The sequence below is a fragment of the Heterodontus francisci genome, chromosome 16, assembly GCF_036365525.1.
Source record: "Heterodontus francisci isolate sHetFra1 chromosome 16, sHetFra1.hap1, whole genome shotgun sequence".
NCBI classification, from domain to species: domain Eukaryota; kingdom Metazoa; phylum Chordata; class Chondrichthyes; order Heterodontiformes; family Heterodontidae; genus Heterodontus; species Heterodontus francisci.
Genome location: NC_090386.1, coordinates 41,676,604 through 41,703,875, shown reverse-complemented (window position 1 = coordinate 41,703,875; position 27,272 = coordinate 41,676,604). Strand labels below are relative to the sequence as shown.

Genomic DNA, 27,272 nt, shown 5'->3' with positions numbered 1-27,272 from the left:
GAGCTAAGAAACAGCAAGGGGCAACAAACATTGGTAGGAGTTGTTTATAGGCCAAACAGTAGTGGTAGTGTGGGCAATGGTATTAATCCGGAGATTAGAGAAGTATGTAGTGTGGGTAATACAGTAATTATGGGTGACTTCAATCTGTATATAGACTGGGTAAACTTAATGAGTACTAATGCTGGACGAGTTTCTGAAGTGTGTTAAGGATGACTTTCTAGAGCAATATGTTGAGGAAACAGCTAGAGAACAGGCTATTTTAGATCTAGTATTATGTAATGAGACAGGGCTAATTAATAACTTCTTATAAAAGAACCTTTAGGGATGAGTGACCATCATATGATAGAATATTACATTATGTTTGAAAGTGAAGTAGTTCAATCTGAAGCCAGGGTGTTAAATTTGAACAAAGGAAATTATGAAGGTAGGAGGGGCAAATGGCTGAGGTGGATTGGGAAAATACATTAAAAGCTATGACAACAACTAGTCTTTAAAGAATTATTACACACTTTACAGCAACATTCCTTCAAAGCAAGTCCAGTCAACCGTGGCTAACAAAGGAAGTTAAAGATTGTATAAGATTAAAAGAAAAGGCCTATAAAGTTGCCAGAAATAGTAGTAAACCTGAGAATTGGGAGGATTTTAGAATATAGCAAAGGAGGACCAAGAAACTGATAAAGAAATGGAGAATAAAATCTGAATGTAAACTAGCAAAAAACAAGAACATACTAAAAGCTTCTACAGGTACTTAAGAAGGAAACGTTTGGCTCAGACAAATGTGGGTTCATGACAAGCAGAGTCAGGAGAATTTATAATGGAGAATAGAGAATAGAGAAATGGCAGAGAAATTAAATTAGTACTTTGTGCCTGTCTTCACTGAGGAAGATACAAGAAATCTCCCAGAATTAGAAACCCAAGGGACGAGGCAGAATGAGGAACTGAAGGAAATTAGTACTAGTAAGAAGGTTGTATTGGAGAAATTAATGGGGCTGAAGGTTGATAAGTCCTCAGGACTTGATATTCTACATCCCAGAGTGTTGAAAGAGGTAGCTATGGAGATAGTGGATGCATTGGTGATCATCTTTCAAAACTTGAGAGATTTTGGAACGATTCCTGCAGATTGGAAGGTAGCAAATGTCACACCACTATTTCATAAAGGGGGGAGAGCTGTTAGCCTTACATCAATAGTAGGTAAAATACTAGAATCTATTCTAAAAGAAGTAATAAATGGACACTTGGATAATAATGATCTGATTGGCCACAGTCAACATGGATTTTTGAATGGGAAATCATGTTAGACGAACCTGTTGGAGTTTTTTGAGGATGTTACAGAATTGATACAAGGGATTCGGTAGACAAAGTATACTTGGATTTTCAGAAGGCTTTTGATAAATTCCCCCCACAGGAGGTTGGTTAGCAAAATTAAAGCACATGGGATAGGAGGTAATATACTGGTATGAATTAAAGATTGGTTAACAGGCATAAAACAGAAAGTAGGAATAAACGGGTCATTCTCACATTGGCAGGCTGTGCCTAGTGGGGTACCGCAAGGGTCAGTACTTGGGCCCCAGCTGTTCACAATATATATGAATGATTTGGATGTGGGGACCAAATGTAATATTTCCACATTCAAGGGGATTTGGACAGGCATAGTGAATGGGCACGAGCATGGCAGATGGAATATAATGTGGAAAAAAAGAAAACTTTCATTTTTCAATCTCTGTGTTAATGCTTTGCTCCATTACTGGTTAAGTCCTGTTCATAATAAACTGATAATTTTGTTGTTTATTAAAGAAACCTGGTCGGTGTATTTTATTCTGGGATAAAGAGTCGAGTATATGCTTGGCTGTGTCGGTAACCGCGTAAACATTTTAATAGATGTTGTGACCTGTGGAGAAATGGAACTAGAAAAGACAGTGCACTCCTCCCGCCTTGGTTGTAACAATGTACCCAGTCTTTATACAGAATCTCAGTAAATTGCATCAAAAAAAAAATTTTAAGCTAAATTTCTCTGAGTGCCTAAGCAGTCTCACTTTCTCCTAACTCTTTGCATGTGAAACTCCACCCTCCTGTTTGCCAACCTTTCAGTTGACTTCTGAACCACTTACTTTTGAAAAATACTGAGAAAATTATGAGAAGGATGGGAAGAACTTTCCTATTGCATGAGATAGCAGCACTAATTATACATTCCAGCAGCGTGTTAAATAATAACGGTGTTGAATACATTATTTACCTAGTTTATAGTACTATAAATAGTCAACACGTTAGCTTGTTCAGTACTGGAAGGGTCAGCACATAATATGTAAGCAAAGTATATTAGCTTGTACAGTTCCCCTATTATGCTCTGAAGCAGACAGTAACCAGATGCAACTACCCTCTTCAGACACTTGGGACATTTGTGGACACCAATACAAAAGCAATTCAAAGTAGTTAATTGTGGCCTTGAAACAAATATAACCAAAGTTGCAGTCTACAATTAACTATGAAGTTAACCAAGTTATTTAACTGGGACAAAACAATGCACTATTACAAGCCTAACAGTCAGATATAGACAAGAGTCAGCATAAATCTATTATTATCGAGGAAGTAACAAAGTGAAAAGACATGATTACCTTTTCACAATCGTTTTCAGTGAATTTGTTAAGTAGCCGAGTTCGCTGCTGACCCTTCAAGTTCCGCAGCATGGAAGACAGAATTGAACAAACGTGTTCTGCAAAACAAAACAAATGCAGCATTTAATATTTTGCCCGTTACCCTAAGGCATTATAAAATGAGAAAACTACTTATGATTAGCCTTACAAACAATTGAAAAATTCCAAAAAACCAGAGCAATGCACATTTTTGAAGCACAACTGATGGCACTTTCTCCTGTGCTTTTTGCAACATTACAAGTGTTGTAAATAAATCAGGAATATGCCCCAATTAGCAAATATGAATAAGGAAGGTTGTGACTAAAAAAAACTCAAAAGTTTCTCTTTACATAGGTATTTATTATCCATGGTTTGTGATGTAAATCATAACGGTCCTTGAAATGACTGCGTGCATCCCATTCCTGGGTTACTTTGGCTGGGAAATGCTTGAAGCATTACATAAATTTTTGCTTTGAGAATATGAAAAATCACATCCTCACACAGCCAAGTTTGTTTTAGGTAGCTTGATCCATCCCAGAGATCTTCAGTATTTACAAGACTTTGCCATTGTTTGTTCATGCTTTGACTTGACAAGTTTCACAGAACTGTATGCATTTTCTTTTCACACCCGAGGCTTCAGCATTGGTTGCCTGCCTGAGTACGACGATCGAACGAAACAGACTGCAGGATTTCCCTTCAAATTGTTTGGATGATCAGTATTTTGCATGTGACTCATTCTGTGATGTTTAGATGTTTCCTTGTGAGAATGGCAGTTGGAAAAAGTTCTGAAGGGGTGAAAAGATTCAGGCTATCTCTTAGGATTCCAGACAGAAAACCGCACATGAATTTAGCTTCAACTTACCTGGACTGCATTAAAGATGATTAATTATGTATGACAGAAGACTAGCATTTATAAAGCGCCTTTCATGACCTCAGGGCATTCCAAAGCATTTGCAGCCAATGAAATACTTTTGAAATGTAGTCACTATCGTAATATAAAAAATATGGAAGCCAATTTACGCTCAGTAGGCTCTGTCACAGTCGTGTGTTTTTTTTCCTCCTCCGCAAAATTATGCGCGTCTTTAAGACTGTAAAAAGATCACTGCACCTTTAAGAACTCTCCGGAGGCTCAGTGAGCCAAAGTGCATTCTGGTTGCCAAGCAACAGCCAGAGAGAGAGTGGACAGAGATTCAATGTTGCAATTAGCTAAGCAGCAGTCAGTTGAGAGCTCTGAGAAAATTTAAACTGAAGGAAGAAAAGCTGTGTTATTTCTCTCACAAAATCCTACAAAAGCTTCAAACCAAATTAATTCCATAAAAAAATAAGAAAAAGCTTTTTCTTTCATAACGCATTACTGATATTTGCTGTGATCATCACTGGAAAAAAGAGTTTAATACTACAACAGCCGAACTGTTGAACCCCATCTTTGGAAGGATCTTCTGTCTCATCGGGCCTTGGAAGACTGCAAGTGAACTTTGACTGTGTTGTATTGGAAGACTCCATTTCGTCAGGAATGTAACTGGCAAAGATTTTATTTTTATTTTTTCGGGCAGCTAATTAAAAGGAAAACTACTGTTAGTTTGAGTATATGTATGCGAATATGGGAGTTAGATTTTTTATAATAAGTTATAAGGTCTTTAGATATTGGTTTAACTTAGTAGCATTTAAGATTTTAGTTTTTTTAATAAATAGTTAATTTGTTGTTATCTAAAGATACCTGGTTTGGTTCGCTTCATTCGGGGGTTACTTGATTGTTCAATTTGGCTGCTTTTTTCTTTGATTTGGAAAGCTTAAAGAAATACTATGTAACTTGTGGAGCGATGGGACTGAATTGACAGTGCGTTACTCCCACCGCAATCAGAATCATATATTTTGATTGGGGACTTTGTCCTGAGCAGTTGTAACAGTTCCCACAAACAGCAATCTGAGAGTGACGTGCGTTTAGGAATAAGTATTGGCCAGGCAGAACTGGAAGAACTCGCCTGCTCTTCTAGGGCCATGTTTTAATGATGATATACACCAAAAAACCTTTCATTCCTGGATATGGGTTAAACTGCCAATAGCTGTTATTCTTCACTGCACTGAGCTACTTCATAAATTCACAATAAAAATTACAAATGCAGAGGTCATTAAACTTTTTTTTTTAAGATGAAATCACAATTTGTCTGCATTTTAGCTTTAAATATTTAATAATTCAATGTATGATCTTCACACATTTTAAATGTGTTACCTCAAATACACAATATCACTACATTAATATATTACTTCCCGGGAAGGAACAAACTGAATCTGACCTATTATCCTGGATTTGGCCATTTAAAAAAAAACGACAGTACTGTTAGTAACAGTCAACTCAAAGTTGTAAAGCAGAAAATTTTCCATTAATTAAAACAAATTAAAATTTGATTCTTCAAGCACCTAGTAAGGCTCCTCGTTGTTAAACAAATGGAATACTGATCATTTGCACTTTTGAAACATATGTAGATTTTCCATTCAGCAACAAAATAGCATGCATATTCTTAGTAATGAATCAGCATTACAAAAGACAGTATTCGTATAAATATTTGAATTACAATTTTTTCTTGTGCTTCAAATGGTTAAACATGGCATAAATGCATTGGAAAAAAAATGGAGTACACATTCAGAAATTTACTAAAGAAAATAGTTTTAAAATTAGCATTCCATGGGAAAAGAGGCCAACAGAAGGTCTTGGAGGCACATCAAGATATTATCTAGAACTGCATGCACTATGCTTGTTTTATCATGAAGACAAGGAAAGAAATTATAACTTATTTAATATTGTTATGACCAAGGCAGGAGTAATGCACTGTTAATTCAGTCCCACTGCTCCATAGGTCATAGCATATCAAATAAAGTTTCCCACCTACCGGAAATCAACCAAATTAAACACCATATTTAATCCCCAGAATAAAGCACCCCAAACCAGGTTTCTTTAAACAACAAATTAACACTTTAGTAATAAACCAATTTTAAATGATAATGATATAAATCTATGTGTATGAACCGATTTTATAACTTCTTATTCTTCCTAACCCTCATGCACACACATACATTCAAAACCCAATGGTGAACCGGTTTTAAAAGATTGGTTTAAGTTAGAACGATTTCCTAGGAATAATATAATAACAGGGTTGTAACTTCTGGGAGAACATTTCCGGATCTGTGAGTTGTCCCAGAGTCGAATAGTCAGATGCCACCCGAAGTTTCCAGGTGAAAGTAATGAGCAGTTTGCGGTGGGTAGATGTCCAAGGCAATTTGTCTGCAGCAGGCATCACACAGATCTTCCAGCAACAGGTCTTTTTAAATTTTAAGGTAGCAGTCCAACACTAGAAACTTCCTTGAGATTTCAGGAGCTTCCAAAATATAACAATGCAACAGGAGTCACACTTGAGGTAGAGATTTTCAGAGACTGGAGAGTACCTTCAGCAATGCAGGCTTCCTATCAGCAAAGAAGCCCTTCTCCAAAGCAGTGATTCTCCACAGAGTGCCACAACCCCTCTTCCTGGGTCCTCTCTCTCTCTTCAGGTAGAAACAGCAACAAGGGTTTTAGCTTCCATGACTTCGATTTGCAACTCCTTCAAAGTTCTTGTAACTTCATGAAGAGATTAGAATTTCCCTTGGGCTGTCTTCCTACCCCTTTTAGCAGCAAACTGGTCTTTTGATTTCTTGCAGATAGAGCTCTCTTGTTCTTGCCTCCAAAACAGGTTTCAGCTAACAACTGGTCTTTCTTGCAAAAGAGAAACTAAAAACTCCCCAGCAGCCAGTCAGTTATGTGACAGTCAATTCTCTCTGCTGAAGGGTTTGGAAAAACTGACTTCCTTGCAGTCTGTGCCCCATCCAGTTCAGCATTCACTGTTCTGAGAGAAATCCTTTTCTCAGTCTTAAAGGCACACACCTCTAAGAAAAACACTTGTAACAACATGCTTGCTTGAAAGACAGAGATTTCTTAAATATCTGGCTCATTTGGCTGTACTTTACAGACCCCCCCCCTCAACCCCCTCCGCTGTCTGGTTTTCTGGCGGGGGTGGGGGGGCCGGAAAATGCCTCCGGGAGAGTCCTTTAAAAAGTACTGTTGCCAATGACAAGATGAAGGAAGTAGGGAATTCACAAGGGGCTAGAGCTGGATAAACGGTGAGTTCTTGGAGAGTTGTCGGGCTGGAGAAGGTTATGGAGATAGAGATGGGAGAGACCAAGAACGGATTTACATGAGTGGATGAGAATATTAAATTGAAGTTGTTGGCGGGCTGGGACGCAATGTAAATCCGAGTGATAAAGCATGAACATTTGCAGGTTGGGACATGAACAGCAGTTTCTTATGAGCTGGAGTTTATGGAGAGTGGTCAGGGGAGCACTGGACATTAGAATAGTTGAGTCCGGAGCTGACAAAATCATCAATGAGGATTTTGGTCGCAAATGGGCTAAGGCAGGTAGAGATGGGCAACGTTGCAGAGGTGGAAGTCAGGAGATTTACAAAGATGATATAGCTCTTGGAGCGAAAGGCATCAAAGGATATGGGGGGAAAGTGGGAACAGGTTACTGAGTTGGATGATCAGCCATGACCATAATGAATGGTGGAGCAGGCTCGAAGGGCCAAATGGCCTACTCCTGCTCCTATTTTTTATGTTTCTCTGATCATATGGGGTTGGAAGATCAGCTCAAGGTCAATAATAGTCAGCTTCAACCTGAGACAGCAGCCAGGCGCTGGAATTAGTAGCAAGGATACAGAGTTTGTGGCGATAGCTCAATAAAATGGGATTGGTCTTCCTAATGTTTAACTAAAGGAAATTATAGCTCAGCCAGGATTGGATATCGAATAAGCAGACCAACAACATACAGGGTGTGCAATGGTTAAGAGAGGTAGCGTCAGTATAAATGTGGAAACTGAAACCATTTCTCCTGGATGATGTCATCCAGAATTATCATGTAGGTGAGGAAGAGGAAGGAGCCAAGGATATATTCTTGGGGAACTTGACTTTGCCTGAAGAGAATCATTGCTAGAGATTCTCTGCCTATGACTGGAATGGTAAGAGAGGGCATTACCATTCGGCAATACAATGGAGGAGAGGCACCGGAGAAAGATGGCATGGTCAGCCATGTCAAAGGCTGCAGAGTGGTCAAGAAGATCACAGTCACAAAGGCTGTCATTTAATTTTAATTAGGACCATTTTAGTGCTGTGGCAGGGGCGGAAACCTGCTTATAGAACTCAAACATGGACTGCAGGAAAAATGGCCACAGGTTAGGGAGATGACAACACATTCAACGACCTGAGAGGAAAGGGAGATCTGAGATAAGATATTCCCTTGCAAGGATGAAGTGGGTGATAATGGCAGTTTTGAAAGGGAGGAGGAGGACAGTGACTAAGGAATGGGCACCATTTACTATGCCAACTAATGTAGGGACCAGGAATGGAAGTTGGGAGGACCATCAGTATAGTGGCAAAGGGATTGAGACAGTATGAGGTGGACTCTATTGCACAGCTGTTTGCTTTTCTTAATGTTTGGGATTCATCTAAATTTTATTTATCTAATGTAACATGTTCTGAAAATGGAAATTAAACAGGTAAGGCAGCTTTGAATTTAATCAAATGTGCACATTTAGTTTTTGCCATAACACCCTTAAAATAGTGGATAAAAGAGAGATAAGTACTTGGCTTGTTTTATTGAGCATGATGCATCACCCTTTTCTTTAAGTTGGAATTTTACACATGCAAGTTCTTTCACTGCGGTTGCAAAATTTCTTGACTTTACTTCATACTAAGCAAATCTAGCAGCTGTTCCTTGAAGGGCTGATCAATATTCATTAATCTCCCCACCTCCTAAAATAAGCCAATGTATATTCACAAGCCAGCTAAACACTGGAACTGGTCCTTTAAATCACTTGTACATCACGTTACAGAAATAATCTGAAGTTTAAAGAATGTTTTGTAATGGATAAGGCCCTTTTTATGCTTACATCTGGAGTAAAACAGACAGTATTACTGCAGTTAGAGAAAACAAATAACTGGCAATTTGAATAGCTTAATACAATGGGTTATTTTGTTTTCATTTTTTCCTTCTGTTCTCAAACAGATTATAGACAACCTTTCAATTATGCTGTCTTCATTCTGGTTTATGGGATGTTTGGTAATATTTATCACATAAATTAACAAGCACTTTGTTGACTATCTATAAAATTACAGAACAAAATTACTTCAATCCCGTGTTCTACTTAGTTTCCACCTTGAGCCTTGTGGAGTGAGTTACCATGCAGAGGCTCCGACAGGAGGAAAAGCTCTGTTTCTCCCAATTTCCGATCATGCAGAAACACAAAGAAGATACTGTGGGTGCAACAAAGCACATTCAGAAAATCTTGGATGATGAAATTCAAGCAGATTTGTGTGTGTCTGTTCCTGACATTTTAGCAAAACGAATACCTCTCAATAACAAGCTAAGGAAAAAAGTTTCCTAAAAGCAAAAAGGATTCTGCTGGGAATAATATTCCTGAAATGATAGCATTATTTAAAACTGCCCATGAATACCTAGTGGAGGGTGACTGTTACGTTCTGAAGTAGAGATGCTGAATGTGCCAAAGGAACACTTTGCTGCTTAGTTTCTAAAACTCAATTTCACAAGCCTAGTTTTGCCAAATCACATGCTATATTCCATGATTTCAGTCATCCTTTGCGATATCAACATAGTTCCAACTATAATATCCCTTCTCCTACTGATGACCATTGCAAATAAAACCATAACATGCTTGGGCACAGAAATTCTGTCTGAAACCTGAATATATTGGCTTTGACAGACCAAAATCTGTACACTTCTCCTTCCATCCTTCAACAAAAATATCTTTTCATCTTTTAACAGCCCTGTAAGTACAAGGACATTTCAATATTCACCAAGGCACAGAACTACAAAAAAAACTGGAAGTGGAATTTTCCTTGTCCACTTCATATAAATTTAAATTATCTGCACTTTCATGAGGAGTATTCAGCACTGATTCCTACTTGCAAATAGCATTTCCCCAAGAAAGGGGACATAAGTTTGTAACAAAATTCCTGTGCCACACATTGCTCGAAACTAAACATGAAAGCTAGTCAAGTCTAAAAAGAGCACCAAGAAATTAACTGCAAAAGTTTAATTTATTAGTCAGTCCAGAGAACGCTGATACTATTATGCAATAGTGACTTCAAAATCAGATTTTTTCTTTTCAATTCCAACCATTATTCAAGCTCCCTCTAAACCAATTGGTGGTATGAAAGAGTGATGAATTCATCTGTAATATTTATTCACTGGAATAATGAAGAGTTATATATCTGATTTCTATATGGCAATGAAGATGTTCTGCTTGAAATCACTGGCAGGAAGTGATTCCATTATACACAACTTAATCTAAAGAAAACTGACTTGTTGCAAAGTGCACATTAAATCCTGAATTTGCATAACTTTAGAAACTAAACTAAAAACTCACTCTTATATAGACTGCATTGTACTTAATGAAATAGAAACTCTTTACAGTGTCCAATGAATTATCTAGCCCTGGCATGATCAGACTACCAAGACAATTTTTCTAGCAATGGCATGTCATGCAGACCCCACCTGCCAAGAATGAGGCATATTAATTTTGTCATATGAACACTGATTTTAAACTGTTGCTAAAATGACTTGTTTGAAGATCACCAGACACTGGGCTGGAAGGACATTTGCATACCAAGAGACGATGCCTGTGGAGACAAAGGGCTATTCCTTGCTCCAATTAACCCAAACGGATTTAGATCACCAGACATTGAAGGTGCAAGGAAACGCATTCCAGGCCCTGCTAAGATGATACAATCCACAGAGCCAGGACTGGTTAAACCAGCTGGTCACATGACTAAGTGGCTAGTCCAGGTTTTTTGAACTAGCCACAGGATTGTTTGAATTCAGAAGGCAGTGTGCAACTGGGGCTGGAACAAGGAAGCCTCTCTTGCTTTCTCCCAAGCCACCGGACCCACGGAAGACACACAAGCCTCAAGAGAGAAAAGATTCCTACACCAGAACAAGTTGAAGCGTGAACTGGGCCCAAATGAATTGCAAGACTTACTGGCAACCAAAAACTCCACATTGAACCTAAAGGACTGTAACGACCAGATATTGCCTCAAACGTTTCCTCTTTATTCCTTCCATTTTTTCTGTCTCAAGCTGCGTTTTTATTGTGTATGCATGCTAACGTGGTCGGGTCATATATTCATAGTCGTTAACCAGATTCGAGTTTAAGATTAATATACTTCTACCTTTCTTGTTTAAAGAAAAGGAAACCAGTTTGATTTCATTGCCTTACAATTGGAGCAATGAACAAGGATTCACTAAGGGGAAGCTAAAAACACTGTTTTAAAACTAAACCCTGTACAGTTAAAATAAGGCTGAGAGGGAACCCCTAGACCCCTTCTCATCTGGTCGTAACAGGCAGGTTTAGTTCATGAAATGCCAAGAAAGCCAGCAAAAACTGATCTGGTCATATCTATTACACAATTATATTAATTGTAAGAAAGATGTTTTTTTTAAAAAAAACAAAAAATCCTCCAAAGCATTTTATTAATTTAACAACTTCCATTTATATAGTAGCTTTAACAAAGCAATGCATCCCAAAAGACTTTACAGGAATGTTATCAAACATACTTTGACACTGAGCCACATAAGGAGATATTAGGACAGATAACCAAAAGCTTGGGCAAGAGGTAGGGAATTCTAGAACTTAGGGCCTTGGCAGCTGAAGGCATGACCACCAATGTTGGAGCGATTGAAATTGGTAATGTGTAAAAGGCCAGAACTGAAGGAGCACAGATATCTGAGGGTTGTAGGAGGGTACAGGGTTATAGGAAAGGGCAAGGCCATGGATTTGAAAACAAGGATGAGAATTGTGCACGTACAAGAGAGATATCAAAGTTTAATTTTATTTACAGCAACATATTTTAAAATAGGCACCTTTATACAAGGTTTTCAGATGTTACATTCTGCAAACATACGAATTTCTGAGGAAAACCTCCTATTCTCGCCCACTACTGACAAATCTCAATGGCAGTGAGACCAGGAGGATCAATAGGAACCTGAACCAGGACCAGTGGCCACATTAATTCTCCAAAGGTGTGTAATTCCACAATAACATTTCTATTGGCTGAAATCTTAGTCATGATCAACAGAACTCCTCTGGGCTAGTGCTAATTGGACACAAGTTAACTGCTCTCTAACAAATCAATGGAGGTATCCTTGTATCTAGGAAAAAGCATGACACTGACCCAACAGGCCACAATAAGGATGCATTTTCAAAGAGTTCAGAGACAACTAATGCTGCCCAGATAGGTCTTAATTAACTACTTTAATGGGTGGAAATGGACTCTGCATTGTATAACCTGGCTTATGCTGGGGCAACAGGCATGGGCTGTGTCCAAGCTAAATTCTTGAAAGCTACTCTAAGTTGGGGGATATAGTGGTGCATTTGTGGGGGTACCAGCAATGACCTTGATTAATCAGTACTCCTGTGCATGCTAAGGAGCTTAAGCTCTGTCAACCTCCAACTAAGCTTTCTGGACTTGAGTAAGTGGGGTGTGTTCCAGTGAGGACTATGTACACTTCATCAAGCAAACAAAATTTCTACTTGTAGCTTGGTTTGGAGACTGTCACTAAGATGCTACTGGTGGGTTGAACTAGGCTACTGCCATGAATTAAATATACAGATTATGCATTTTATTCTATTACCGTCCCACCTTGAAGAGACATTTTTCTCCCATAAATCTGATAGTCTGCAAGTCAGTACTAAAAATAAAAAAATGCAGAGAAAATCAGTGTTGTAGCCAAGTTCATTCATAGGCATGATCAAGCTCACAGTATGACTAATGAGATACAACTGCACCCAACACAGCAAGGCTAATTTTTAAAAAGTGGTTCCTGATGTAACTCTGGCATCGGATGTGGAAAGGAAAGTACTTTAAAAAAAGTTTAATTCTGTCAATATGAAGTTTTAAAAGACAACTTGGTGGATAGATTTTCAGGTTTAGTAAGACGCTTTAGAACGTTATATGCTGGAAATTACCTCCACTTAGCACCCAATTTGGAAAGCTGTAATTTCCAATGAAGAGCACAGAACTTACTGCTAGTGGTTAAGTTAGGACACTGAATCAGCTTAGTTACATTTACGCATACCTAATACATCAACAGAACACTTTTTGCCTGATAATATATATTAACAATAAGCGCGATATATGTGGCTAGATGCAGATACAAAAGAAATGGCACCCACATTGCTTCAGGCCACATTTCTTACTGTGTTTCTGTTTTGTAAATATTAAGACTTGTTTGCAATATCTGCGACACTACCAACATCCAAAGCAAAGCTCTAGACATCGATCGTGAAATATTAAAGCAAGTAAAAATTGTAAAACTTCAAATCCTAAAAAATTGTCAAAAAAATTAACGGGGATTTAAATATGCAATAGTTGAAAGAGCATCAAGATTTCTGTTACAAAGAGCAACTTAGATTGCGAAGTTGTTGAAATTCATTTGAGGGCAGAACATCTGTCCTAGAGTCCCAAATGTCTAGTATATTTGAATTAACATTCTCTTTCCACACAATTTTCCAGAACAGTAAGAGTAACTGAAAAAAGCACTATGCATAAATTAACTTAAACAGGACACTGATAACCTTTAAAATCTCTAATACACATGCAGAACACTGCTTATACAATGATCCACTTAAATGCCACCTGCATATATGTCTCCTTCAAATGCAAATCTCCAATTCCATTAGAGGTTCAGAAATAATAACTGCTTATTTTCTTCATCTTCAACAATGCATCAATTTTCCCTTTCAACTCCATTCATGCTCCTTCCATCCCTCTTTAGCAGTGCCCACTCTTCTAATTCAATCACCATTCTTTCCCTCTACTTCTCCTCATCTCTCACCTGATCAAACTCATTTACTCGACAAAGGTTACTCCCCGTTTCCTCTCTCCTCTCTGCAAACCTAGTTCTATGCGGCACAGTTGCCTTTGTGCTGATTTGCTGGCAATACTACCCCTTTCAAAACTGCATCACCTTTCCTTCAAAAAAGGTCTTTTAGTCCTTCTACTCTCTCAAGATAGTATCCGATATATCCAACGTGTCATTTCTCTCCATTGAACGAGTTGTTGCCACCCAATTTCTCCCTGCACTCCTTGTCTAATTTGACTTCCTCCACAGTAGAGACCACCCTGTCAAAGTAACAAATGACACCTCTTCTGTTTCTCCTTGCCACAGGAAGAGAAACAGGCCATTTAACCCCTGAGCCTGTTCCACCATTCAATTAGATCACGGCTGATCTGCAACCTAATTCCATATACCCACCGTTGCTCCATATCCCTTAATACATTTGGTTAACAAAAATCTATCAATCGGAAATTTAACTGACCCAGCATCAACAGCTATTTGCGGACGAAAGTTCCAAGTTTCAGCCACCCCTTGTGCGTAGAAGTTTTTTTAAACTTAACTCCTGAAAGGTCTGGCTCTAAATTTTAGGCCATGCCCCCATATCCAAGACTCCCAACCAACATACGCGCTAATTTTTTTCCTGGAGTCTGCAGCCAATTTGTTCAAGTGCAAAGACCCATTAGATTTTTTTGTGCGCCTGCGCATATGTGGTAACTTAAAGAAACTGACCTATGTGAGGCCTGCACAGGAACATTCAGGTTGATGTGTGGCTGTGCAGCTTACAGAGAACATTGTTCCCAAATATAGGAAATAACTTCTCTCTATCTACCCTATTTGTTCCCCTTACTATCTTGTAAACTTTGATCAAATCACCCTTAATCTTCTAAATTCCAGGGACTACAACTGTATTTTGTGTAATCTCTCTTTGCAAATTTTCTCCTGGCTCCATTCTCTTCTGTCCCATTATAGCCACCATCTCCTTTTATTATTGCATAGTCATTTGTGATATTCTGAAGCAAGCTGTGGACTATACCTGTGACTGGGTGTGATCTTGGGAACACCCAGATGCACATTGACATGGTTTGCCTGCACAACAATGTGCACTCCACTTGGGCAGGTTAATGAATCAGATGAGCTTGCTAGTCAACATGCTCACCAGACTGCTGTAAGAGCTAGCAAATGTCCTAGGTCTTACTTACCGAGTTGCAGGGCTGTGGCCAAAGTGGTCGTCCTCCACCCGGCAGGGTATTACTCCTTTAATGGATAAAATCCCAGAAACTAGCTTTCCTTAAATTTAGTAGGAAATGAAAACTTATTTCTCAGTAAACAGGAAAAACCACTATATGGCTCATGGGTGAACTACATTCTTCACAAATGTTCACTGTAGTTCCCAACAGGGCCAATTACAATCCTGTTAGTGCAAAATGACCTTAGAAAAGTATGTTGCATATATACCAGTGCATACTTCTATATCAGCGTACACTGCCATATAGGATGCATCACCCAACTTCTCAAATGATGGTAGTAGTGGTATACTCTACTAAATTTTCAGAAGAAAACTAATATTTGTAGATAATGGGGGATTAAAGTGGATAGTAAGATCAACTTTTTTCAAAAAGATCTGTCTCAGGCCACTGGTCCTCAAACCTGTGGGACATGAAGCCTGCTCAGCTGGGGTGAAAAACAAGCAAGGGCCATGATCTCAATCAACAGACAAGGAGAATACAAAATATTTGTATAATTGGCATAGTACAAACCAAATATAAGGGCAGAGAAAAGGGGTGTAATTATTGATGGTTTATTTCAGGCAACTAAGTTCTGGATGGTGTTCTCCAACTGGGATGACATAGTGAAAGATAGAGCAGGAGTTCTGGAGTCAGAATTGACAGTGATTTTGGTGGGTAGAAATTTCTTTCCTTGTCATCTGTAATTTTCATGTACTCAAAGAGAACAGAAGCTATGGAATTACATCATGGAAACATGCCATTCGGCCCATTTTTCCCAATTGGTTTTTATCCTCCAGTGGTCCTAATCCATTGTATCTTTTCTTGTATTCCTTGATCCCTCTATCCTTCAAATGCCTCTGTTTAAATATTTGCTGCGATCATCAATTCTGGTTATGCATTGTAGAACCCAACAAGTCTATGTGAAAATAAGTTTATCCTCATCGACATCCTAAACTTGCATTTAATCTTTTATCTATGTCCTCTGGTTCTGAGCCCCTCAACCACTGGAAAGGGTCTGTTTCTACCTTCTCTTCGTGGACACGTCCATGAAAAAAACAATTAGTCACCTGAACAAGTCAAGCTTTAAAAGAGAATTCCACAGGTCTTGTATTTAGTATTGACTCTTTTAAATCTCATGGTACAATCTCTGTTGAGAGAAATGGGAGCAAGGAGATGATAGACAGGGACTTGAAGATGACAGTTTGAAGGAAGCTAAGCATAAAGAATGGCACTGGGTAAGTAATAAACAGAGGGACCATCTGTTTCTTTCTCTCCATAGATGCTGCCTGATCCGCTGACTATTTCCAGCATTTATCATCAGAATGCATTTAGTAGAAAGGAGGGGTGTGAGTAACCTACAGGAATATAGAAAATCAGATTATTTTGGTGAAAAAAAGGGAAAAGATGATCTTTGGGTGGAAGAAATGATTCAGGCACTCAAAACTACTGCAAAAAAAAGTTACCGTAGACCGCAGAACATTAGTCGACCTTTGAAGCCTCCAAATACTGTTCCAAAAATGGGGTTGATTTATATGCTGATAAAATGTGAACTATTGGTGTGGGTGGTCACCATTTTGAAATGTGAAAAAAAAACACGGGTAATTTATATTAATGTGGCACGGTTTATTGAATAAATTAATTCTACAAAATACCTTTAACCACAATCAAAGCGTTTTAAAACCCATCAAATTCATTGTCTTCAGCATCCGATGCAAAGAGTTCATCGAATCCATTCCGAATCACTTTGACTATGGCATCATTGCAAGGATCCCACTCTGGATCAGATGTGGTGCTTTCAAGTTTCATAATAATCCCTCCACAACAAATTATGTTCCTCTCTATCCACTGAATTGGATATTTTGTATTTTTGAACGGCCTGATGACAGTTTGTGCACTAATAGCAACCCATGATTTGATGACCAAATGGCACAAAACAAAAATCAAGCGGGACAGCATATTTTCACTCTTTGTGAAGATTTTCTCTCCATTGACCGTCTCTACCTATTCTATTCGGCATGAATATGATCCTTGAATAACTTGTTGAGGCACACATCCAAAGGTTGAACTACGGATGTTAGACCCCCTGGTTTAAATGCAATGTGGGTATTATTTCTTCGCAGGCATCTCTGGATCTCATCAGTTATATGGAATCTGAACATGTCCCACACTAATAAGCTGCATTCTTTACATAGGCCACCGGGACGTCCATTCCACACAGTATCGATCCATAACTTCACTCCATCCTCATCCAATTGTTGTTATGGACTTGCACAAAAACTCCTGCAGCGTTGGCCTTACGTTTGAACATTACCATAGGCTTTAATTTTGTTCCGTTGGCCATGCAGGCTAGTACTACTGTGAATTTTGACTTCTTGGCCTGTAGTTTTCACTAGAAATGTTTCTGAATCTTTCTACTCCACAGTTCAGTTGCTGAGCATATTGAAATTCATGGGCGTTTCATCTATGTTGCCAATGTGGCATAATGGGTACTCGTGTTTTTGCCACTGTCTGATGAAGAATCACTGGAAACTGGTAATTTTGGCATCGAGGTCTTTTGGCAGTTTCTGAGCAATCTTGGTCTTCTGGCGCAACACTGGACACTTTCGTTCCATAAAGTGGGTACACCAACTAGCTATAATAAAAGCATAAAGTGCTTCAAATACACAGCAGGTCTGGTAGCACCTGTGGAGAGAGAAACAGAGTTAACGTTTCAGGTCTGTGACCTTTCATCAGAACACTGAACATCTGTTTCAAGATTTGAAATGCTGTAATCTTTTCCATAATTCACTGAAGAAAGTCTTGGGAAGTTCAGAAAGACAGATGTGCTATTGCAGATTGCTCCCGTCATATTCCAGCCAAAGGTCAATGACGAAGTCCTGGTACAATTTCTCAGGTAGGGACTTCAAGGCTAACTCCCGTCTCTGCCTACATGTAGTTCAAACCTGGTAATCTTAGACAGGATCCTTTGCTCTTCGATTACATAAATGGATCTCCTTTGTCTGCCCAGAATAAACCTTTATTAAAGCTCATCAGAAACCTAGTTTCTGTCATGTGACCATAGTTTTTCCTTCAATTGTCCTCATAAATGGTTTCTGATGATTAGGCCATTGTTAGACATTGGAGTCGAGTGTCGTTCATCCTCATCTCATCTTGCTAAAGTAGGGCTTTTCACACCCATTCTTTGGAATTTGAGTTTGGATTCAAAAGTCTTCGACAGTATTGATAACCCAATCAGTTGGACAGAAGCAGCCATCATCACAGAAAGGATCATTTGCATTTTAATAATTCCTCCTGTGTCCAGAATGGTACTTTGTATGTTAATGACTTCTCCAAGAATTGTCCTGACATTAAAATTAGCTGAGAGTTCTTGTAGTTCAGTGTGTATTGGTCAGGTCACCTGACCTCTTACTCATAAGTTCTGATTGCGTGGGCGCGACAATATGCATTGCATTTCTGGTGACGATGTACCCATTTTGACAATTTGAGGACCCATTCCAACAGAGGCTTCTGAAGATTAGGCTAGTGACTGGTGCCCGTTCTCATGGCGCATTTTGTCTTGGACATCATCTTCAGGGTGAATTCTTCCTTCTTCCATTCTTGCACCAGTTTTGCCACTAACACCAAATTCCCTCGCTACAGCAGTTATTTGTAAAATTAGCAAATATTATGACTGTTAGCTTGAAAACAGCTTCATACTTCATTCGTTTTGCTGGATGACCTATTTCTCTTCGACGTTCGCCACGTGGGGCTTGCTCTGTGCGGTACTACAGACAGGTGAAAGATGATAGGGATGGCTCCCCCTTTTTCACCTCTCAACTGACCAAAAACAGAGTGTTTAAGAAAAATGAGTTTTAATTCGAGTGCTTTAATTATCAGGAACAGACAAATGACAGGTTTTCTGTTAAGTTTTTAAAAAAGATGCATGTTTGTTGTTCAACACCCGAATACACGTAACTACATCCCACTCTCACATTCATACAGATACATACATACAAGAAAAGATTTGGTCTTTGTAGTACCTCTGTCTCAGGTATACAAATAGTCATTTGGTAGTATAGAACTCGAGTATTGCTGAAAATAGAGACATGCTGTCGAAGCTTTTTGTCTTGCACTCATCAGCTTGACTCTGATTGGTCAAGGCATTTCAGCTAAACAAAATGAGTGACAGCCATTCACTGGTTCATTCCTCAGGGCAATGCCTTGATCAATCTAAGTTAAGCTGCCTCGTTTAAATTTTAAACATAGCTCGGCAATTAACTGTCAGTCACCGTAAACGACGCATTCTCCATGTCAACACCTCTACCAGAGTTCACTTGCCAACCGATCAGCACTCTCTTCTCATACAGCATAAAGTTGACGTTTTCCCTTACATTGGTATTCTTGCGGATTGTCCTGATGAGTATAAGACAAAAAGCTTCGACAACATGTCACTATTTTCAACAATACACAAGAAAAGATCGTGATTGTAAAAAGTACCATGCGTTTAGGCCTTATGATTTCAAGAGTTCTCTGTTACACTTGAAATGATGCAGGCTTGCAATCCTTTTTTGTCCACTGAAGAAAACGCTCTGGAGGTTTAAGAGGATGGACTTGCTGTTGTTTTATCTTTCACAGTAGCAGAATTCTATTGTGTTGCAGTCAAGGTTGAATGGTGAAGCCCTGATATGATTCTTCAGGTGGATGAGTTCAAGGCCCACTGGAGTCTCTGCCTTAAAGCTGGTGGCCTAGATGTTTGCGTTCCTATCTGCCCAGAATATACCTTATAAAAACCCTTACCAGAAACATAGGGCTGGATTTCAGAGGGGCCTCGACGTCAGGATCCGTGGCCGGGGTGGGGGGGGGGGGGGGAGTTGATGGCATGAAGATTGCCCCAGATGAGGTCCACCATGGACCTCGACGCCGGCAGGGCCTGTCCCGACCTTGCCGGCGGCGGTGAGGCCTTGTGGCAGCCACCCCGCCGCTTGACAACGGGACCATAATTTAAATATTCAAATAAATTACCTCACCTGCATTAAAGACGATCCTGTCACATCCTGAAGTGCTGCTGTGATCTTCATCCCGGTGGCCGGCACTGCTGCGCCTTTGAATCCCCGTCCGGGGAAACGAGGCACAACACCTGTGGGGAGGGGGGAGGAGTTATGTTTCTCAGTGCGTGGGTGGGGGGGGGGGGGGGAAAGCAGGGACAAACTCTTTGGATTGGTGGGGGATATGGTGGGAAGGGGTTGAGGGTTAAAGTTATTAAAGGTCGGGACCTGCATAAAAGTGTTTTTTAAGGGGGGAATGTCCAGTTAATGAATCGATTTCTCCTTGGGGGTGAGGGGAGTGAAAATGTAATTCCATGTTTAACGTCACTTTTCTACATTCTTTGACTTTAAAAATGCAGATGCATCTAAAGGGCTTGAAGCCCTTTAAAAATGGTGCCGGACGCCGTTGCCAGGGACGGCTAGTCACCCACCCAGTCATCGGGGGAGGGGGGGTGGTCCACGTCGGCCAGGTTAATAAGCCGCGACATATAACATCCTGGCGGCTCCTCAGAATAAAACCCGCACATGCGGGCTGCCATCTTTTACGGCCACGGCAACATAAAATTCAGCTCTCAGTTTCTGTCAAGTGACCAGAGCAGCTCTTTCCATTGCCCTCATAAATAGTTTCTGAAGGGTTAGGCCATTGTCAGACAATGGAGTCCTGCTATCACTCATCTAAATCCACATTGATAAAATAGAGCTTTTCACACCCATTATCTGGATTTCAAGTTTGGAGTCAAAGTGTCTGCAGCAGTACTGCGAACCCAATTTTTTAAAATACTTGGAGAATTGCAGCCATTACCACAGGAGGGTCGTTTGCATTTTAATGACTTCTCAAAGATCTGTCCGGAAATGTTGTTTGCATTTTAATGACTTTGCCAAGTCTTGTCTAGGCAGGAAAATTAGCTCAGGGTTCTTGCAGTTGTGTGTGTACTGGCAAGAAAAGGTCACCTGACCGCTCAATTCCGTTATGTTTTACAGGAAAATGTCTGTTTTGGGTTTATTTCATAAGTTCATATTTATAGTTCATAAAGTCGTATTGCATGAGCATGACAATGGGCGTATCTTAAACTCCCGTGCATCTTTGCAACACAACCCGTATCGCCTGCTTGACCCCTTGTGCCCAGTTATAAGGTAAGTAAAACATGCATTTGTGGGGCGAAAAATTGAGGTTGACTACTAATGAGAATATAGCATGTCATGCCTGAAGAGGGAGGTTGACTTACATGCTGAGTAAATTCAAAAACGTGATTTTTGGGGCTGATAAAATGGAGTCATCTTGTATGCCGCGATCTACGGTAAAAATGCTGTACATTATTTTGCCTTTAGATTACCAGAAGAGACACAATGGAATACTATGGCCCCGATTTAGCAGTCAGCAGTGAAGTGACGATGCTCGCCGCTGAACCTGAAGAAAGCTGTCCACAAATATCCTGTGATCTCTGTGCCATGGATTTTATGTTTCCTGACATTAATTTGATTCTGGTGTCAAGCCAAGGGGCTCTCCAGATGTCCAGCAACAGTGATACCATCAAGCAGGTAAGCAGCCAATCACATTGAAGAATTCCCACAGACAGTAAACCAGGAAGTAAAATACACTGATTACCCTTCACCTTTTAATATCATTTTACAGAGAGCAAGATAAAGATTTGGACATACACGTGGAATTACAATAAAAGATAAAATATCAAAAACAGATATTAAAAATTGAATTTTATGAGTTCGTGGAATTTTTGTATCATAATGGAGAAATTTGACATCCCACAAATATAAAATTATCTTTTCAGTGGCAGTGAGGGTTTTTTTTTTAAAGCAGTACTTATGAAGATAGCATGCCATTAAAAACCCAGTTATACCTCACTCAATAAAGGTGTAACTTTTGCAATGGTTTTTAGAGCTAGTCTAACAACATAAAGTGAGAGTTCTTGAAACTTCAGTGATTTCTGCTGGGATTGAACAGCTCATTCTATGGAAAAGCATAGAATTGCTGATGGCAACTTCTGAATTTCCGTGTTTAACTGCATACGTGCAGACTTCAGAATTTGCTGTTAGTTTCAGAGGAGTAATGACAGCAAAAAGCAACAGTTTCACCGTCATGACTACCACAAAATCCAGGGCTCTGTCTATGCCAAAATGCAAACAAATACCTGAAAATATTCTGGCACAAGTTCACAGGACTTCCCCATATTTGGGGATAATGCAATAGATGAGAGACTACAAGAGTGTTTTGGTGGGATCTCAGCTTTGGGATTGAAAGCTCACGTAATCAAGTTTAACCACTCATAGACCGATAAGGTAATGCTGAAATGGCCTCCTCTTTCAGAGCTAGATTTAAATTTAGCACATTGAGGAGTTTCTTGATAGCTAGATGTTCTGTTCTTCTAACATCTAAAAATAATTATGGTTGTCATTAGGAAAGTACCACAGTAACTGAAAGTGTTTGTGCATTATAGCAGGTAATTGCATTAAGAACTGATTGCTGTACATGATCCAATAAAAAATTGGCTTCGAACAAGGGGGGAAAAAGAAAAAATCAATGTTGCTGTAGTAATCTGTCAGTAAGCTTTGCTGGTGGTTTCTTGCCAATAGTGAGGTGTTTTTTTTTTTAACATTTATTACTGTCAAATTGAATTTCTCGATTTTTATTTCCAATTACTGTGCACTGTCGTTGAATTATTCCAGCTTAGACCTGGTGATGCATAACAGCATCAATCAAGGAACAAAATAAGGATGAGGGATTTTTTTTGGACTTGATAATAGTCTGGGAATTTTTTTTTTATTGTAAACTCATGAATTGTTATGGGCAGTCTTGAGATAAGGAGCAGATATGGAACTCTGTTTATTGGGAAAAAGTTAGCTTTCCAAGCTCATTAAAAATTAAGAAACTTTCTGAAGCTTGGATGGAGTGTGGAATTAAGAAAAAAATCTGCAATTTAGATATTGACAATTTCTAAGTCCAGGACCATCTTAGTTTGGTCTTGGCAGAAAGTAATGATTCTCAGCTTGATCTCACTCCCACCATATCCTCTGAAAAAAGCCACTGAGCAAATCACTACTTAAAATTGTGACTCCCATGCCCAAAATTAGTGACTATATCCCTCTTACACCAAGATATGAGAATATCATTGTTTGATTATTAGTATTTATCTTTTGCAAATATTATTTATTTCTGAACATAATATTGCTTTTACCTGCAATGCTTGTTTTTAATTGTTAAAAATAAAAACCCATTAAGACTTTTCGCTTTGCTGGCTGTCTGCACTTCGACAGTCTTTCAAACCCAGTTAATATTTAGAAGTGTAATCTGCAATACTTACCTACTGGGTAGAACTAACCATTTCTGACTGTTCAGTCTCATTTGGCATTATTTAATTTTTGAGGCCCTGAAGAATCATTATATTAATCAGGAGCATATCTAGTCAGATGGCAGCTGTGAACGCACAATTATGTTCTTGCTGTACTGGCTGTATGTCGCCCCGCTCTGACCAATGTGGTGCAAGGTAAAAGTATGCATGTTACATTCAACTGTTTTTAGTGACAGTGTTCACCACTCCTTTGGATTGATAAATGTGTCACTATGCATCAGTATGGCATGGTCACTTTTCCCAGAGATATTCTGCATGATAATCACTTTCATTAAGTTGACTTTGTGTCACAATCATGTTGTTTAATCTTGACCTAAGTATAAATTCCGAAGAAGGGTCACTGACCCGAAATGTTAACTCTGCTTCTCTTTCCACAGATGCTGCCAGACCTGCTGAGTGATTCCAGCATTTCTTGTTTTTGTTATAAATTACACTGTGACTGCTTTAGATATATGTACAATTAATATCGATAGGAAGTCTGTCATTTTTAAGAAAAACTACCAGAGAAAATTCAGTAAATGATGGTATCTGGTTGTATTACCAGTCATTATTGGGTGATCAGAAAGGATCATTGGCTTTGACGCTTTGAATAAAAAGGAGACGCTGGCATTCGTGGACAACTTGCCAATATTTACTGAAGAAGCAGCATCTTTTCAGGAGGGATAAAGTTTTTCTGATCCAGCTGGGGCCAAAATATTGCCCCTGAACATAAAAGTGGGAGATACTAATCTAATCTTGTCTCAAATTAATATAATTAATGGATACGGTAGCACAAGGGTAATGCTAGTGGACGAGTAATCTGGAATTGTTCATTATAACTTTATTGTTGAGGAAGCTGTCAACTGGTAGCTATGGTAGAAAGAGATGCCATTAATATATTTTAATCTGTACAAGAATTCACTGATCAGCAGTATCACCACCCCCACACACCCCCAGAGTGTTTAAAATATAATGTAAGCTTTAAATAAACTTGGATATGTTCTGAAAATCAATAGTCATTTATGCTCAGTGCTACTTAACCGAGAAAGTTTGCTCTTATACAACATTAAATTGCCAAACAGTCTGAAACTGTGCAGCCACATTTGGCGCCACAGCATGTTATAGTAGGAGGGATGAAACCCTTGACAACTAGGGGTATTAAACTGTTGATCTCAGGCAGCAGCACATCACTTAAAATAAATAACGGTAACAAAAAAAGATGAGACATGTCAGAAGTGTGCGGATTTTAGCCTCAAGGTGCCTTTGGGCAGGATTTTTTTTTCTTATTTCTAAAATTAATACTTGTGTGAAGTGAGTACAAGAAGTTTGGTTCTTGAGAGTTTGATGCTAGGGGGAATTGAGGTGAATACAACCTACACTTTTAAAATCAGATACAAAGGAATAGTAGTACAGGGAACCTTCCTATTTTATGCGGGGTAAACAGACCAATGGTAGAGATTTTAATGTGATATGACAAGGGGTTGGGAAAGGTCTAGGTTTGAAATTTGAGGGGGAAAAAGCAGGATTAATAAAGCCATTGGAATAGTTGCAGAGGCTGAGCTAAAATAAATGAGAAAATACTATCATCATACACAGCCTGTGCTGACATTTCAGTGCAGTACTGAGACAGCACAGTTGAAATGTTATCTTTTGGATGGAACATTAAACTCAAACTCTGACTGCACAGATTGATGTGGCACTTGGAGTTCACTGGTATCCTGACCAATATTTATCCCTCAATCAATACCACTAAAACAGATTAGCTAGTCAGTTATCTCATTTTTTTTAAAAAAACGTAGCTTCTCTGTTCTTAAATTGTTTGCCATGTTTACCTGTGTAATAGTGACTGCAGTTCAAAAGTAATTCATTGGCTGTGTAGTGCTTGGGACATAGAGGTTGTGAAGGGCAGATGTAAGCTTGTTCTTTTTTCTATGGGGACTGAACAGGGTAGTAAGGATAGTTTTGAATTGATCCAGCAAAAACCCAGCATACATCTAAATATAGAGCTAAACAGCTCCCTTCTGTGCAGTCAACTGCTATGCTGCTTATAGCCCCTTACATTTCCATTTTGATACCAACTTCAAAACTGCTGAAAAATTCAAGAAATCTGATTGGCAGTTGAATTTCAATCCATGTGACTACTGCATATGTAACATGAACTGATCTTTGATCAGAATTTGTGGAACCAGAGTTAACCTGCTTCTTCCCGACGGAAGGAAGAAACAGAATTTGAGACAAAAAAGAACCAGAGTCTGTTAAGTCTAATGTTGCGGTGGGGAAATGGGAAGTGAAAATTTCCTTGTTCACTGTTTGCAACAGAATACTGAGTTGTGTACCAAACCTGTAATGTTACAAACTTAACATTGGGCAACTACAAGTTTAAAATGGTAAAGCATTCATTGCTAGTACTTGAGTTTACTGGCTTTAATTTATACTTAGTTTTAGGTGATGGGCTTTTTAAAGATGCTAATTAAACCATAATGGCATGTTTACTTGAGCATTCTGCTCACAAGCTTTTCTGATTAGAGCTGTGCATATGCTTTAAAACCAGAAAAGGATTATTTGAAAACATCAATTTCTTTATCCTATGGGAAAAGTCTGATCGATTTTCAGCCCTGTTTAACAAACTCTAATTAGATTTGTCTCAACTTTTCAAGCCAACTCTAAGAATACAGATTTATCTGCTACCCACATGACAGCAATACAGAGCCTGAGGGGAACACACCAGAATGTTACACTGTACTGATGCTCGCTCACATTTTAATAGGCAGAAACACACCATGACATTGAACGTATGTGCCTAATTTAAAATAATAAACCTGAAAGGTAACTTAAAGTTAGGCTGAAGCAAAACTTTCACCCCATTTTCAATTTCAAATATTCTTCATGAATATCCCGAGATATAACACAAGAAGTCAGTTTTTGAGATACAGGAAAGAGAAAGATGAAAAGTAAAGAGTAAGGACATTTTTTAATGCAATTTGTCTGGGAATATTCAGTGTGGTGCTTGTAAGACAAGAAGCTAGACCTGCGCAACAGTGATTAATGTCAGTAGGTAAGTACTCAGATTATCCTTTACTCTCATTTATTTTGTACAAAAATTCGACTAGAACTTTTGGAAGGTTAAGGAATATGACCTCACAGCTCACCTTCATGTTCCTTTTCTGTCATTCCAGCTTTCTTCATTTTCTTTGGTGTTTTCATGAAAAGAGGGAATATCGTCCTTAATCCAAGGATGTCAACAAACTTGTGACAGTTATCAGACCCTTCAGGACCAATCACAGCATGATCCAACACCTTTAGAGCACTGGCTCGTGACATTTTCTTTTCTCTATAAAATATAAATTGTATAGTATTGATTAAAACAATTGATCACTTATCATATATAAGTGTTAAAACTAGTTACAAATTTTAGTTAAGACTTCAGGATTACCAGGATAATTTCCTTTCTAACCATATGCATTCTATAAAAATAAATCCAAGATTCAAATCTTATCTTGCAGAATAACCACTCCAATTTCCATAGGAAATACAAAACATTTCTGGATTAAATCTGAATCACAGAAACCATCTCAAAGTTTTAAGTAGGTTTTTACTTAATGAGGCTTTCTACTGTAATAAAATTTCAGATACTCATCTGCTTACTTCTGTGCATGACTCAAGATGTTCTCAAGTCAAAACAATTTAAGCGTGACAATGCTTCAAATTGGCTTTTTCTCCTTAACTTTTCAAAGTCCTGCTATGTTTTTACATTTAGGGCGGCACAGTGGCGCAGTGGCTAGCACCGCAGCCTCACAGCTCAGGCGACCTGGGTTCGGTTCTGGGTACTGTCTGTGCAGAGTTTGCAAGTTCTCCCTGTGACCGTGTGGGTTTCCTCCGGGTGCTCCGGTTTCCTCCCACATGCCAAAGACTTGCGGGTCGATAGGTAAATTGGCTATTGTAAAAATTGCCCCTAGTGTAGATAGGTGGTAGGAGAATTGAGGGAAGGTGGGGATGAGAGGGGAAAATGGGATTAATGTAGGATTAGTATAAATTGGTGGCTGATGGTTGGCGCGGACTCGGTGGGTCGAAGGGCCTGTTTTGGTGCTGTATCTCTCTATGACTCTA

The 27,272-nt window shown here is 39.0% G+C and overlaps 1 protein-coding gene across 1 annotated transcript in view; it reads right to left on the bottom strand.

Moving 5' to 3' along the window:
* ctnnbl1 (catenin, beta like 1) overlaps positions 1-27,272 on the bottom strand; it is a 249,430-nt gene that overhangs the window by 67,363 nt on the left and 154,795 nt on the right. Inside the window, exons 11-12 of the mRNA XM_068048127.1 lie at positions 26,315-26,496; positions 2,613-2,710 (exon numbers count right to left, since the gene is read on the bottom strand). Coding sequence (XP_067904228.1) covers positions 2,613-2,710; positions 26,315-26,496 — 280 coding nt within the window. The remainder of the gene's footprint in view (positions 1-2,612; positions 2,711-26,314; positions 26,497-27,272) is intronic.